This window comes from Anticarsia gemmatalis, chromosome 20, assembly GCF_050436995.1.
Source record: "Anticarsia gemmatalis isolate Benzon Research Colony breed Stoneville strain chromosome 20, ilAntGemm2 primary, whole genome shotgun sequence".
Taxonomy (NCBI): domain Eukaryota; kingdom Metazoa; phylum Arthropoda; class Insecta; order Lepidoptera; family Erebidae; genus Anticarsia; species Anticarsia gemmatalis.
In genome coordinates, this window is record NC_134764.1 from 10,182,941 (window position 1) to 10,199,082 (window position 16,142).

The 16,142-nt window shown below is 39.5% G+C and overlaps 1 protein-coding gene across 3 annotated transcripts in view; it reads right to left on the reverse strand.

The window, feature by feature from the left end:
• Positions 1 to 270: 270 nt before the first annotated feature.
• LIMK1 (LIM domain kinase 1) overlaps positions 271 to 16,142 on the reverse strand; it is a 28,635-nt gene continuing 12,763 nt past the window's right edge. For all 3 annotated transcript variants that reach the window (XM_076127524.1, XM_076127523.1, XM_076127525.1), the window contains 12 exons: positions 15,979 to 16,111; positions 14,868 to 15,256; positions 14,399 to 14,513; positions 13,200 to 13,328; positions 12,564 to 12,689; positions 11,581 to 11,712; positions 11,067 to 11,177; positions 9,711 to 9,809; positions 9,170 to 9,330; positions 8,645 to 8,843; positions 8,036 to 8,221; positions 271 to 6,893 (listed from right to left, as the gene is read on the reverse strand). In XM_076127524.1, coding sequence (XP_075983639.1) covers positions 5,718 to 6,893; positions 8,036 to 8,221; positions 8,645 to 8,843; positions 9,170 to 9,330; positions 9,711 to 9,809; positions 11,067 to 11,177; positions 11,581 to 11,712; positions 12,564 to 12,689; positions 13,200 to 13,328; positions 14,399 to 14,513; positions 14,868 to 15,256; positions 15,979 to 16,111 — 2,956 coding nt within the window. In that variant the 3' untranslated portion in view covers positions 271 to 5,717. The remainder of the gene's footprint in view (positions 6,894 to 8,035; positions 8,222 to 8,644; positions 8,844 to 9,169; positions 9,331 to 9,710; positions 9,810 to 11,066; positions 11,178 to 11,580; positions 11,713 to 12,563; positions 12,690 to 13,199; positions 13,329 to 14,398; positions 14,514 to 14,867; positions 15,257 to 15,978; positions 16,112 to 16,142) is intronic.

Here is a 16,142-nt window from a genome sequence, read left to right on the forward strand (position 1 = left end):
TACTTGGTGGTGTTGTCTACATGTTCTGAGCCGCTCACAAGTTAAGCGATTTCTTATACAGATTCAGAATAAGTACCAGGCTTGCATAGATCTTTTGAAATTAGAATGTTCAGGTCGTAGACAAACTTTAAGTTTTGTTAGTTGTAGCGACATCTGTCGTGCAGTAGCTGAATTATTTATGACAATTAAGATTGTTGAGATTGTCTTTTGCTATAACTAGTTCCTGGCCAATAAAAGGTTTTTTAGGTTTTAAAAATAAAAATACACATACTGAATATATTCCTTTATTCATTTGTACTTAGAAACAGATACAAAAAAACTATTCAAACCGCTCGGAATGCAGGAGACGGAATAATCGTTGTTACGCTTGTTAATGTTTGTTATATTATATCTCTGATTGAACGCCAAGCGTTTACTAAACGTATACGTTTATATGACTTAAGTTTATCAAACACTTGATAAATATTTAATTAATGATCAAACTAAGTATAGTTAAGTATGAATATTTAATTAAGAATTTAATTTTAGAATCTTCTGTCAAACTATTTTTTTTTTACAATGGCGATGATTCCGCCAATTTCAATGTTGCCAGACGGATAACTCAGTGTTAGCTGTCATACTATGTTTTCAGGGATATATTTGACGTTTTTCACAGATAATCTAGGAATAAAAAATTATATTATGTCAAACGTTAAAAATACATCTTGATAGAGCTATTTATCAATACAAAGGATGGTCCATAAGTCATAAACGTAATACATAATTTTAGCATTTGTCATAATAATAAACGTTGCAAGGTTTGATTAGTGACATAGTGTTTTGTCACTTTCAATCAATTTGAAAACAGTTTAAGAGTGAACAAGACAAAACACTAACTAAATCAGAACTACGTTTATTAGTAAGACAGTGTTCTTGTAAACGTCACTGGCGTTCAAGTGCTTAAACCAAAAGTCTAGAATATTCGAGTTAAAAACTAAAAGACCTATAATACTTGTTATTGCAGCGTTTTAAACGAAACGTATCACAGATAAGGTAAAACATGAGCGCGACATACAGTCCAACGTAAAATATTAAGAGTTAATTCAAAAATGATTTTTGTACAGATTTTTCAATTATACTATGATTGAAACTAAAAGAAAACATTATATTTAGAATTTAAACTGAAACAATGAATTAATGAAAAAATATATGGTCTATAACTGTGTAGTATTAAGATTTAAAATATGCAACGCGAAACTTACAATTGTAATATATAGTTTTAATGTTTCTTTAACCCATGACCTACCCACTGCTGGACTAAGATCTCCTCCCGAACGAGAGAGGAGTTAGGTCTTGAGACCACCACGCTAGCGAAGTGGGGGTTGGGGACTTAGCATACCTTCAAGCACTGTTCTAAAGATTTTTGCATTGAGTTTAAAAAATGACCATTATTTTCTTTTAATATCAGTCATAGAATAATAAAAAATCTCTGTATTACAAACATAACATGGCACCCAGCGTCAGCACAAATCAGACTTAAGAGCAAAACAATAATAATAAAGACTTATCAACTAGTCATACTAAATGTTAATAAATTAATTCAGTTAAAGTATTGTCATATAACTAAGGGCCAGTTTCACATGTCGCAACTGTCAGATACACTATTTGCTAGTTAAAGTGACATCTGTGGGCTTAATCGCAAAATAATCGAATGGGATTGACTCAGTTTCGAACTTATGTCAAATCGTACTTTTCAATTCCAAACGAACCTTATTCTGTCAAAAGTAAGCCGGCTGATAAGCTATCTGACAGTTTTACATAAGAAGTGAAACCGGGCTTATTTCTAGTGTTGTGGTTTGTTTTCACATTTAACTCTTAGGTAACGACTTGCCTATGGATGGGTCGATAGATTATTTCATGTATTCACAATTCAATGAGACAACTTGACTATAGCCCAATCGGATACTCTTTATGCAATATCAATAACACATTTTAGTATATAAATACGGTGACGTCAGTTTCGTATTTTCGTTGGTATGAAATGAGTGCCTAATAAAATGTTTCAGTTTGTAATAAAAACAATTTCGACATTACAAAGTCTAGCGTGGTGGCTTATCAAAAAGTCTTTTTTATTAATATATACGTAGAATCTATCAAACCATCCATATTTCAAAGTACAGACAACAGTAAGTATATTGTAACTGTACATCATAATATATATTATGTATTATATAAATGGCACAGAATCAAATCTACAGGTAAATAACTATTAATGATTTTATTTACTTTTGTTGTTCATATGTCAATCTGATGGACAGAATGTATGGGACTTAAGTTTCTAATGGGAATGGAAAACGGAACGGAATTTGAATGTTTTAAGCCAAGTTATATTAATTTTTTATATATTTATAAACAAGTAAATATGCTTAGTTAAAAAGAGAAGAAGTTGGAATTTAATTGAGGTATCTCATGTTGGTAAAAAATTGTCTCGAACTTTCTATAAAATTGATAGAATTATGATTTTACAAATTGTATCAAAGTGCAAAATTGTTTGTACATTTTTGTCAAAACTCACTCGATAGCCCTATTGTGTATCAGTTTCACTTGTGAATAAGTTCCGGATAGCCTATCCAATAGATAATGACAGCAAATGTATCTTCTTATCGTATGGTTAGTGGTCAACTTAGTGTCAAAGTTGTTCAGGCCGTTCTAATTGACAACGACGGGGACCGACTTCTCACGTGCCCTCCGAAGCACGTAGACGCCTAGTTCAACTACCACTATGCGGTCACCCATCTATAGAAGGACTGCATCAAGGTTTGCTTAACCCGCATTGTTAACCGATTGGTGAGCGCAACTGACTATGGGCGACTCGAAATGTATGAAAACAACTGTCGTGTTGGATAAGCTAATCGTTACTTAGACAGTCTACATATCCGCAAGAATTATCTAGAATAAGTGCGTCCATTCCCAAACACCAGTTCTAACTACTATTTTCTATGTAATTACAAAACATTACACAAATTCAACTACAATAGAAATCAACGTGTGTATATTTGCGTATAACCGTTAAGACACTATCATAACAAATGTTCAAGCGAAATTTGAATCTTATAGACTCGTAGCTAGAGTTCAAATTACTCTGGGGTGCAAGCAAATACTGATCGTTTATTAACAAAGATATTTTTAATATTCATATTTATAGATTTTTTAATCATATAATTATAAATTGAACCCACTGCTTAGCAAAGGTCTTCTTTACGAGAGAGGGGTTAGGTTTTAAGTCCATCACGCTAGCCAAGTGTGGGTGCTTGCAAAAAAATGCTTAGTCCCACATTTTTTTAAGATCAAACTTCGATTTAAATGTGTTTTCTTCTTAAGAAAGGAGGCAGAAGTGTTCAAGATGTAGAATTCGCAAATATATGCTAACATTTAAGGGCAAAATATAACACCCCGTGGTCGAAATTCAGTCTATATAGACTGTTATAGTATACTATATATCATCAATTTAATTTAATTCACTCATAACAGTCGCGTTTGACAGACGACTATAAAAGTGCACACCAAACAGTGGCACCGAAATATCAACAATACTATAATTATTATAATTTATAAAGTATTGCCACAGTATAATAGCTTGCAAGCAGTGTGGAAACCCGAACACTTTTAAATATCAAGTTTTATACATAGATTGACATTGGCGCAAATTAGATTTCACGGTGACAGATACCCATTATTTAAAATTACGCGAAAATTAACGCGAAAATGCAATTCAGCTTAGTTTACGTGAAGTCAATCTACAACGATTTCATTTTGCGACAACAGCCAGTGTAACATGCGCCGAAACGTGAAGCAGTCCGAACTAGACATATTTGCGGTACATACCATATTTAACCATATATTATTATATAATAAAGACGCAATGAGAGTTTAAAAGTTAAGATTGATATCCACTTTGAGCTGTTGATGCATCGAAACGTTTATTCGTAGTTTCCACACTGCTTGTAAGGTTAGTTTACTGTGTTATAGCGCCATACATATTTATATTTTCTAATTGACACTATTTGAAAGCTAAAGAACTCGCACTGCCGCGTGACCACATTGAGACGAGTATTTTATACATACATACATACTACATCAAAATAATTGATTAATATTATATAGATTGTTTTTACGCTGACATTTTTTAATTAGCAGATATATTTCGTACTTAAATGTGGTATTTAAATGTAATCCATTACGCTGCCCAATACTGTCCATGTATTGACGCAGAGCCAAGCTTCCCAAATATACTCATCAAATGAACCACTGCAGAAGAGCAGAGATTTTATTTTAATGGCAACACTGTTCCAGTTTCATAAGACAAAGTGCGAGCGAGAAGTCTGACGTAATTCGAACGTTTATAATATCCCGAGTATAGGTACAAATTTTACAAAAGTTCTACAGTGCAGTCTTTTATCAAGGCACTGCCAGAATGGGATACATCTGAATTACTAAATTGGAGTTGATGATATTACTTCTTTGTATGGAAACATAAATAAGCAGTACAGTTTAGAATTGATATTGATAGTCAGAATCTATATAAATAGTTTTAAACAAAATGGTCATAAGAATTTCACACAGACGCACATTTCAGTAGAAAACATCACCCATATGTACTGATTAAAGCGAGATTCATAAACAAGCCTTATATCAAATTGTAACATAAGTAACAATGTGTTTTACAAACAATTTCAACCACTAGCGGATCTAGGAGGGGAGGGTGGAACAAGGAATACTCTATTTTCTCTATATGATCTTATCCCCCCAAAAAAACATTCTATCAAGAGATTTGGCTGATATTTTTACAATCAGTCGCCTGACGTCTACCCTTCATGGGAAACAAGGCATACAATTTCTCCCAAATCAAATAAGTTTAGTAATTTTACATAATACCCGGGTTAGGTGCAAAACAAGCAGAAGTTTACCCCTTACCGAATCCCTTAGCTTAGACAAACAATCCACCCTTAACATCTCAAGACACCTCTAAACAGCTTAACTCTCCCCCTATGTATGTCCCATCTATGTATTTAAGACCCCGAACGTGTTAAAGACCCCATCACCTCCCCCAAAGTCCCAGATCCGCCTCAAATTTGAACCTTATTCCAAACCTCATAAGGTAAACTTTTCTCACGTATCTGTCGGCCAAGCTTAAGTTAAGATAGTAAGTACAAGGATCAACATTTGTATAACAACTAGGTACAACATGGCAAGACTAACTGCACTATTTGTAAGGACTGACTGAGTCATGTGAGGTCGATGTGTCGTATCGAGATTTTGACATTTGGACTTAGTAATATTATTTTATGACTATAATTTCTTTTGTGAAGAGCTCGTGGCAAATAACAATAGCCGCACGGATCGATCTCTGAGGTAAAGCTACTCTAGCCGAGGTTGTTCTGTCGATGGGTGATCATTAAATTGTTGGTAATGTCTTATCATTTCTGAAGATATTAGACAGTCGTTACCAATAGTCAGAAGCTAAGTCTGACAATTATCGTGTTATAACCTAGGTAATTGGGTTGTGGAGGTCCGATAGGCAGTCGCTACATGTGAAATACTGTATCCTACATCCGGTAGGACAGCAAGTCGAGTTTAAAATTTGAAGAAAGACTAAACTGATTGATAGCGTCCAGTACCAAAACTCACAACTCTAAAACATAACCTAACCTAACATCACCCAGTCAGTCATTATACATTTATATAACACGTTCAACAGGTGACTCCTCACTCACGTCCTTGCCTTTCCCATTGATCTTCAGACTGGCCAGACTCACATAGTTACTGCGCGAAATACCCGGCTCCCTTCTCTTCGCAACATCACTTAACTTACCCTTATCTCCTTTTTTCTCCGGCACTGTGGCTAAAGTCGCATTATTTCTACTAACAGGCACCCCTCTCTCCAATTTAGTAGTCTTTTCTACAGAATTGACCGGTGTTTTTATCCTATTCCGGCCAATGTCGATAAATTTCGTATCGTCCGGTTTCGATCGTCGGTCCCTGTAACTAAATCTACCGTCGGCAAAATCGTTCCTGTCTAAATGTCGCCGGAAAGTAGGCGTCATAGGCTTACCCATGTTGGCTAGTTTTATATCTGATTTCAAAACTTCGTTGTTTAAAACTGGTTTGTCAGTGTCCGAAGGTCGTATTCTATAAGATCTTATGTTACTCGGTGAAGCAGGTCTTTGTACGAAGAATTTACTTCTAGATTTTTCCTTATCGTCTTCTTTGTTTCTAACTACTTCTGTAGTATTAGGTTTAAATAATCTACTCAGTTTCGGTGATAGTAATTTCTTAGGGAAGAATCCAGATTTTTCTTGAGCTTTTTCCTTTTCGATATTTTTGACAATGTTTTTGACTCCCTCAGCCATGAAAGCACTCTGGCTGGTCAAATGGTCGATATTAAACCGCCTACTGTCAACATCATTGATCTTTCGTTCATTTACATTCGCGTTTCGTAACACAACATCAGTGACGTCATAACTCGATCTGTTTGGTAGAAAATTTTCAGTTTTTTTGACTATGGTATTAAGTAAATGTTTTGGATCGACGTCCATTTTGTTTTTGGGCCAAGTCGGTGGGAGTTCATCGTCTGAGGAGTCAGTGTCTTCGTGTTCTTCGGGAGGGACTGCCGTACTGTCTGGAATGCTGATATGCCTGCAGAACGGGAGGGGAGGGTCCACGTCGTGCTTGTACTCACTCTCGAGCCCCTCCACGGACTGGTTGCGGAGGAAGGAGGGCAGAGTGCCGTCGTACTCGTCGGGAGACTCCACCTTGCGGGACTTTGTGGTGTGTTCTTGTAGCTTGTTGAGGTGAGAGTCGGGGCTTGTACGTTTGAGGGGCGGAGGGTCTAGCCATTCCGATATGTCGTCAACCTGCAATGTTAAAGTAAGTATTCGTTTTAGTTAGTGTGCGTGGTTTGTGGTGTCAATTTTTCAACCATGCAGTCCAGGCAACAAATAAAAATATCGCTGCCCGAGATAAACTGGTTCTCAGAAGTTCCAGGTTCGAATCCCGAGCAAATAAGATCTAGGCCTACCTTAGTGATATTGATGGTGTTGCCATGTGCCCGCAGTATATAGCCGGCCGTGTGCAGCGCGTGCTGGCTGCGACTGAGACTGAGACTGAGACTGAGCTTGTATCTCACCTTAGTGATATTGATAGTGTTGCCATGTGCTCGCAGTATGTAGCCGGCCGTGTGCAGCGCGTGCTGGCTGCGACTGAGACTGAGACTGAGACTGAGCTTGTATCTCACCTTAGTGATATTGATAGTGTTGCCATGTGCCCGCAGTATGTAGCCGGCCGTGTGCAGCGCGTGCTGGCTGCGACTGAGACTGAGACTGAGACTGAGCTTGTATCTCACCTTAGTGATATTGATAGTGTTGCCATGTGCCCGCAGTATGTAGCCGGCCGTGTGCAGCGCGTGCTGGCTGCGACTGAGACTGAGACTGAGACTGAGACTGAGCTTGTATCTCACCTTAGTGATATTGATAGTGTTGCCATGTGCCCGCAGTATGTAGCCGGCCGTGTGCAGCGCGTGCTGGCTGCGACTGAGACTGAGACTGAGACTGAGCTTGTATCTCACCTTAGTGATATTGATAGTGTTGCCATGTGCTCGCAGTATGTAGCCGGCCGTGTGCAGCGCGTGCTGGCTGCGACTGAGACTGAGACTGAGACTGAGCTTGTACCTCACCTTAGTGATATTGATAGTGTTGCCATGTGCTCGCAGTATGTAGCCGGCCGTGTGCAGCGCGTGCTGGCTGCGACTGAGACTGAGACTGAGACTGAGCTTGTATCTCACCTTAGTGATATTGATAGTGTTGCCATGTGCTCGCAGTATGTAGCCGGCCGTGTGCAGCGCGTGCTGGCTGCGACTGAGACTGAGACTGAGACTGAGCTTGTACCTCACCTTAGTGATATTGATAGTGTTGCCATGTGCTCGCAGTATGTAGCCGGCCGTGTGCAGCGCGTGCTGGCTGCGACTGAGACTGAGACTGAGACTGAGCTTGTATCTCACCTTAGTGATATTGATAGTGTTGCCATGTGCTCGCAGTATGTAGCCGGCCGTGTGCAGCGCGTGCTGGCTGCGACTGAGGTTGGTGACGGTGACGAGGGGCCGCGAGCCGATGTGTGTGGCCGACACACACTTGCTCAGTGACCGCCAGCGCCGCTCCGGCACTGACAGCGCCGCGTTCGAACTCGACTGAGGACAATAAAAAAAAAATTAAAACGAGTGTTTAAAGCTAGGTCTAGGTTTACTTCGCGCTCCTGGCGCGCGCGCCATGAACCCCCGCGCCAAACTGCGCTCCGCGGAAAGCGCTTCATTATTTTAAACCATATCAACTGCGCGCTCATGGCGCGCGCGGAAACTGTTCCAGTGTTCGGGGGTCCATCATGATTATCAACATGGGTCTACTCTAATGGTGGCTAGACGTTCTTAGTCATCATGTAAAATATAACAATTTGTATTATGCTCTATTCGTTATTTTCTTAATTATAACTTGCTTTAATTACATTTCAACAAATTTTCACAGAATATACGTTAAGTTCATATGATATTCGAACCATAATCGCAACGCAACGAACACACAAAATAATATCACAGCCGTGTCAAGGTCCCACGTACCTTAATAACGCCAGCATCAGGCACATTGAGCTCCACACTGTCGGCCTTGCTGAGCCGGTCGCAGCGACAGTCGGCACAGTCGGGCTCGCCGCGCGCGTACTGCACGATGTCGGCCAGCAGCGGCGCCGGCACGGGGCCGGGACGGGACAGGTGCATCACTAGGCTTTCTAGCCAGATCTCTATCACTTCGAATGGCGGCCTGTGGGTACCAAAGAAATATTGCTGAAAATAGTTATATTAGCTTCATATCCATAAGGTTAGGGTTGAGGTAAAGAAAGAAGAAAGGATGATAAGAAAAAGAGAAAGAAAAAAGAATGAAGAGAAAAAATGAAAGAGCTTAACATATATAAAACTCTTCTATTACGGAATAACTAATAGAAATTTGATATGAAGATTCCTTAAGAAGAGTAGAGGAGCACTAAGAAAGGATTTTTGTGAACAAGATCCCGAAGTGGGTGAAATTCGCAGAAAACTAGTACATAATAAAAGAAAGACTAATGAAATGAAAGTTTGTATGCATGTTACCGTGCGTCGGGCTCGAGGTGGCAGGCGAGGAAGGCGATGCGGTAGAAGGGCTCGGGGCAGGCGGCGGCGCGGCAGAACTTGTCCACGAACTGCGCCTCGTTCAGACCGAAGTCCGAGCGCCGGGGGAGGAAGTCCGGGTCCGCGGACACGCGACCTATTATCTGAGGAAAGTAATAGTTACATTTAACACATTATATTACATCTTATAAATTTAACTTTTATAATACAATTATTTAGGCTTACAAGGATGTTGAAAAGGAAAGCGTTGAGACAAATGTGGGTTAGGAATTTTCAATTCTTTCAATAACTTATAGAACTCTGTATATAACTTCGAGGAGTCATTGGTGTTTAATCGATAGTAACATGCCTTAGGTTTGACGTTTAACCTTCTACTACTGAATACTTGTACTTTTTCCGTTTTTGTTTGATTTCGATTGACATGTCAAAGAATTTTGACCAAAAGCCTTGACCGAAGTAAGCCTGAAACGTTTAGCCTAAGCATATTTTGTCACATATTTTATAATAAATAATTGTATCTCACCTCACACAGTATAATGCCGAAGGAGAACACGTCTACCTTCTCATCGTACACGTTACCGTTCATCATCTCCGGCGCCATCCAGTACGGGTTACCTACAACCTGCACACAACATCACAATCCATACTAATATTATAAATGCGAAAGTAACTCTGTCTGTCTGTCTGTCTGTCTGTCTGTCTGTCTGTCTGTCTGTCTGTCTGTCTGTCTGTCTGCTACTCAATCACGCCTATACTACTGAACCAATTTGCATGAAATTTGGTATGGAGATATTTTGATACCCGAGAAAGGACATAGGCTACTTTTTACCCCGGGAAAATGACGCATTCCCCGGGAAATTTCAGGTGTCGAACGAAGTCGCGAATAATTAATATTATAATGACACTGACTTAACAAAATTCCGTTGTCATGGCAACTGTTTTAATGTCGGATCTGCCTTATCGCGACTTCGTTATATTAAGAGATATAAATAATTATGAGAATATTTTTCGTGAAAAAAACATATTTTGTATCATCACGCTACGACCAATAGGAGCAGAGTAACAGTAAAAAGTGTTACAAAAACGTGGAAAATTCTGACCCATTCTCTCTTTTGTGACGCAAGCGAAGTTGCGCGGGTCAGCTAGTATTAATATAATTAAGTTTATACTTAATGTGTTCCAATTTCATCATTAATCACTATTTGAAAGCCGATTGTAACATGATATAATCTCCACTTAAAATATGAAAATGAATGTAGCGCAAAGTCCGTGGCGCAGTGGTTTAGGTCGCCACGCCGATACCACTGCAACGGGAGGTCGTGGGTTCGATTCCCACACGGGACAATTATTTGTGCGATCCACAACTAATTGTTTCGGGTCTGGTTGTGCTTTGTGTCCGTTGTTTGTATGTTTGTAAAAAGTCCCCGCGACACAAGAGCAATTCTTAGTGCGGGAGTTGTCTTTTTTTTTTATGTATTCAAGCAGTGCTAAAAAGTTGGAGCTCTACAAGGAGGAACTCTGGCTCCGCTCCAAATCTACTCAGTGTTTATTTTTCTATTAGCTTTAATATTTGTAAAATTATATTGTTTTATAATAGATAGCTGACCCGCGCAACTTCGCTTGCGTCACTTAAGAGAATGAGTCAAAATTTTCCACGTTTTTGTAACATTTTTCGTTGCTACTCCGCTGCTAATGACTGTAGCGTGATGTTATAAAGCCTATAGCCTTCCTTAATAACTGGGCTATCTAACACTGAAAGAATTTTTCAAATCGGACCAGTAGTTCCTGAGATTAGCGCGTTCAAACAAACAAACAAACAAACAAACTCTTCAGCTTTATAATATTAGTATAGATTTCTAACTAGTGCTAGTATACGTACGGTGTATCGTTTCCGTCGCAGCGTGTTATGCGCGCGGCGCTCGAGCGAGCTGCTGGCCGTGCGCTGCACGATGCGCGCCAGACCGAAGTCCGCCACGATCACTGTCTTGTCCTGCAACACACACAACAATACGGTATTTTACTCTTTGCTAGAAAAAATAAACAAATAGACGAATAAGATCATTTAAAACAATAGGAAAGTATTCGTTTCAGTTAATAAAATGATCAAATACATTTTAAGTATCATTTCAAAATTTTACTTTCTTTATCTGTTCTAATGTAAAGCAAAACGGTGACCGCCATGTTATGACGTCACTCCGTCATGGTTACCCTTAGTTACCGTTCCTGTTGTGTAAGCAAAGTTATGTCAAAAATGTCTGAATGTAGATTTAAGGATGAAGACGTCACATGGTAGAAATTTTCTGGTAGATTTCATGTAGAAGACGTGACATGGTAGACTTTTCCTGGTAGATTTAAGGATGAAGACGTCGCATGGTAGACAGAACAGTAGGTACCTCTCTGACGAGACAGTTGTGTGAGTTGAGGTCGCGGTGGATGACGTTCATGCGGTGCAGGTAGCCCACCCCGGCCGACACGTCCCGCGCCAGGCGCGCGCGGTCCCGCCACGACAGACACACCGAGCTGTCCTGCAGTAACAACACTGTACTTAGCTACTGAACAATATTATAAAGCTGAAGAGCTTGTTTGTTTGTTTGTTTGAACGCGCTAATCTCAGGAACTACTGGTCCGATTTGAAAAAATCTTTCAGTGTTAGATAGCCCATTTATCGAGGAAGACTATAGGCTATATAACATATATATGGCTATTAGGACCGGAGTAGCAACGAAAAATGTAACAAAAACGGGGAAAAATATGACCCATTTTCTCTTATATGACGCAAGCGAAGTTGCGCGGGTCAGCTAGTATGTATATACAAAGGATTTATTATAGTAAGAGTGTCTCTGTGGCGCCGTCGGTACTCCAGGCGCCTGCCGCGCAAGAGAGCTTGGATTCCAATCCTGGGTAGAGCTAAAAAGTATTTCCTGAGATTTTCTCAGAGATTGCCCCGAGTTAAAAAGTTGAGGTTGTAGATCTCCGTGCCTCGGAGAGCACGTAAAGCCATCGGTACTGCGCCTGACCTCTCCCTGGTCGTATCAGTTTAGCCGTACCACCGGGCTATGAGAGTAACGGCATAGAGTATACCTATGTATTGTGCACACACTTGGAACACTAAAAACAAAGTCCTGCACAGGTGGCTGGTATTAATAAAAATATAAAAATTGGCCACCATATCGGCATGGACATTACTATTCATTTTTAAATGTTGTCAATTTTTAACATAGTACCTTGTACTAACTCTCTCTCTCTTCCATAATATGAATCCCATATGGTAGTATAGTCAGCCAACCTGGTTTTTTCCTCCACTTCGCTCTGTCCTGGACCTGTTAGTACCTGTATCAACCACTACTCTTTATGTACCAGTAACAATCATATTTACCTGTATCAGTTGATGTAACGTCCCGCCGGCGACGTATTCAGTGACGAGGTGTAATCGCTTGTCTTTGTACAACACGCCCACGAAACGCAGTACATTCGGATGTTTTAGTGATCGAAGTACTGCCACCTGAAAATAATTACACCATTTTACTACATTATTATTGTTTTGCGCTTGAAGGCTCAATATTTCAAAAGATATAGGTGAGAGTTTGAAGGAAAACTTAGCCCTAAAACTTAGCCAGCATGATTCGACTCAAGGTTGTGTTCGACTGCCGATTAATGAGGTCTGGGGTTCGATTCCCGGATCGGACATCGTGCTATTGGTATTTTAGATATTATTTATCCATAGTAGCCCGGAGTTCTGAACCTTCCCGGTTATGGTGCTCGCTGTTACATGTGATTAACATTGTTAATGACGGAACGTATTATACCCTCGAGTTGTGAAGGTGTTATGCGTTAAAAACTACTTCAGGTATATAGGTAGGAATAATAGAATATATTAATTTTAGTTTAAGATTTACTTATATTTATTGTATGCCTAATATTTGCATGTTAGCTTAATGACAAAATATGTAATACTTTCTGAAAATAAAAATTATTTAATTTGGGCCATAAGGAAAAGCTGTTATAGTGGTACCTCTTTAAGGAAGTTCCTCTGCGCGTCTTCGTCGACCCTGTACAGTTGTTTGAGCACCATCACCTCGTTCGTGTCCCGGTGGGTCACCTTGTACACCTCGCCGAAGAAACCCGACCCTAGCAGCTCACCCTGGGTGAATAAATAACAAAAAATAACACATAAGTAATGTTTGGGCCAAAACATATCTTGTTATGCCCGGTTTTTGGGGTACATTTAGCGGTAGTTTATCTATTCGATAGCGTTTAAGCTGGTATAAACATTCAAACTGAAGCACATTTAGCGAAAGTTTGAATGGATAAACTACCGCTAAATGTAATATTATAATGTAACGGGTCTTAATCGCGATTGAAAATTAAAGGTTAGAATACCGTAATAGTAACGCGCCAGTGTAAAGACGTCGTTAGTGTTGTGTGTCGAAGTACCGACAATTCCGAACAATGTACACTAAGTGAAAACCAAGTGAGGGTAGGCGTCGAAACTCGCGCCGCAAGAAGACGACGCTTAGCAGCCACATCAGTCAGCTCGTGACCACGGTCGTTGTAATGCGATCGAAACGTCGGGTGAACATATAAGGTATTCTAACCTTTTCAATTCAATTCAATTCAAATTCAATTCAAAATTATTTAATTTTGGATCGCGATTAAGACCCGTTACATTATAATATTATGTGTACAAGTCGCGACAGTTTAAAATCGTTAATTTACCGCTAAGTGTGCCTTAGAAACCGGGCATTTTTCTGTTAAGAATTTGTCAGAGATTGCTCAGAGTTAGGAAGTTGAGGTTGTAGGTGCCTCGGAGAGCATGTAAAGCCGTCGGTTCTACGCCTGACCTCTCCTTATCCGTCCCACCGGGTTAAGTTAAGGAATAGAGAGTGTACCTCTGTATTGTGCACATACTTGGACACTATAAACAATGTAGTTTATAGATGTTATAAACAAGCTCTATTCTTTTGTACGGATGTTCACGATAAATTGTGCAACGCAGTATTATCAGCGCATAATAATGACCTATTTTCATTAAAATGTCGCTATTTAATTCTGTAGTAATTCTAAATGAGTTTCTTTGTTTCGCATTAAAGCTAATCTGAAACCTACCAGTTGGAAAGTAGAAGATAGAAAGAAAGAAAACAGATTATTTAGTAAAACCAGCACAGAGACACACAAGAAGTAATGGTATCACAATCAGATGATAAGTCATACCTGCAGTAAGTCACTGGCGCGGAACACCTTCTGTCCGGGCGCGGGCTCCACGCGGAAAGACCGCGCGCGGCTCAGGTCACAGAGCACGCCGCTCGGCTCCTCCTCGCCGTCCACACTACAACAAACATTTTACCATTTTATGTTATTTTTCTACATGAAAATCTAGGTAGATTACGTCGCATACGAGTATGTCGCAAATTGAAGGTGCTTACTAAATAACGCCGTTTTTCAAGAAGAAAAACTTAATTACTCGCTTTTATATGTTACGCAATATTTTTGCAATTGGTCGTTTGCAAAATATCCAATTTTATTATCTTACATGGTTACTTAGTTTGTTATACAGCTTGAACTTATAAAAACGTTTTTAAGTTTGTATTTGACAACTTTACATAAATAAACAACAAACCAACTAAACAATTTAATCACTTACAATAACTATTATCTAATAAATAATATAAATTCTACTCACACGTCCAACAACTTCGACATACTGCTGCTTCTCTCTTTATCACCCAGCAGCGGCGACGACGGGGTCTGCCTCCTCTTGTTCACCCACTTCCCCCCATCCTCCCCCTTCCTCTTAAACAACCTCTCCTTTCTCCCTTCCACCTCCCTTCTCTCTCTATTCGTCTCTTTCTCACAACACTTGGTCAGTTTTAATTCGTCTTTGGTACTGAATATTTTTCTTTCAACCGGTGATAAGTCGTGTTTGGTCGTGTCGTCTGTGTGTGTGTTCTTGTGTATGTTTGTTTGTGTGTGCATGTGTGTGTGTGCTTTGTTCGGTTGTGTGTGTGAGTTTGTATGTAACACTGTGGAGGGGCGCTTCGAGTTTGTGTCCGGATTGTGTTCTATTGTTAGCTGCAAATGAAACATATTGTTATGTATTGTTTCATTATAAATATATAATTTAAGGCCTCCTTCCGGAATGAGGGAATACTGTTATTTATAGTCGAATACACAATAGTAACTTAGCGTATAAATACATACAGACATAGAGACAGACGTGGTAAGCGACTTTGCTTTATACTATGTAGTCATAAATACAAAAATATTCAGTTCTAGACATGATCGCATTCACTCCTTATTTATTAAATATGCATTCTGTAATTCTAAGCTTATAAATTGTTTTTCCTTAAACTGCAATGCAATTTTATCAATATACTTACATACTTTGAACGTTAACAAAGTTTAAGGTTTTTCAAATATTTAGAATTATTCAGAAAATCGTCGTCAAAGTGAATGACTACCTCTATGAATGCTTTGTCCGGACACAAGCACACATATTTACGTCTGATTGCATCGCTTCTGGATAATTACCAGTTAGTTAGACGGATATAATTTTAACAGTTGTTTTTATACAGTCACCTTAACTAGAAAATAGGTAATGTCAGCTGTGAAACGAGCCTTTAATATTACAAATGTATATTACAGGTAAACATATTTTCATGTATTTAACAGTCTCCAACTCGCACTTGGCTAGCATGCTGAACTCAAAACCTAACCACTTCTTCGTTTGCCGGAAGGAGACCTTTGCCTAACAGAGGGACAGAGTGAAAAAAGGAAAGATATTGTTATCTTACCTGAATAACAGCATCCCTCCTAGCGAGTGCTCGTTCAATTTCATCGAGAGGTCTGTTCCTGACCGGAGTGCCGTTGATCTCCAGGATCTTGTCTCCGATGTGCAGCGTCAGCAGGCCGCATGATGAGTCAATCCTGAGATGACAAGACTGTTAAAATACTGCTT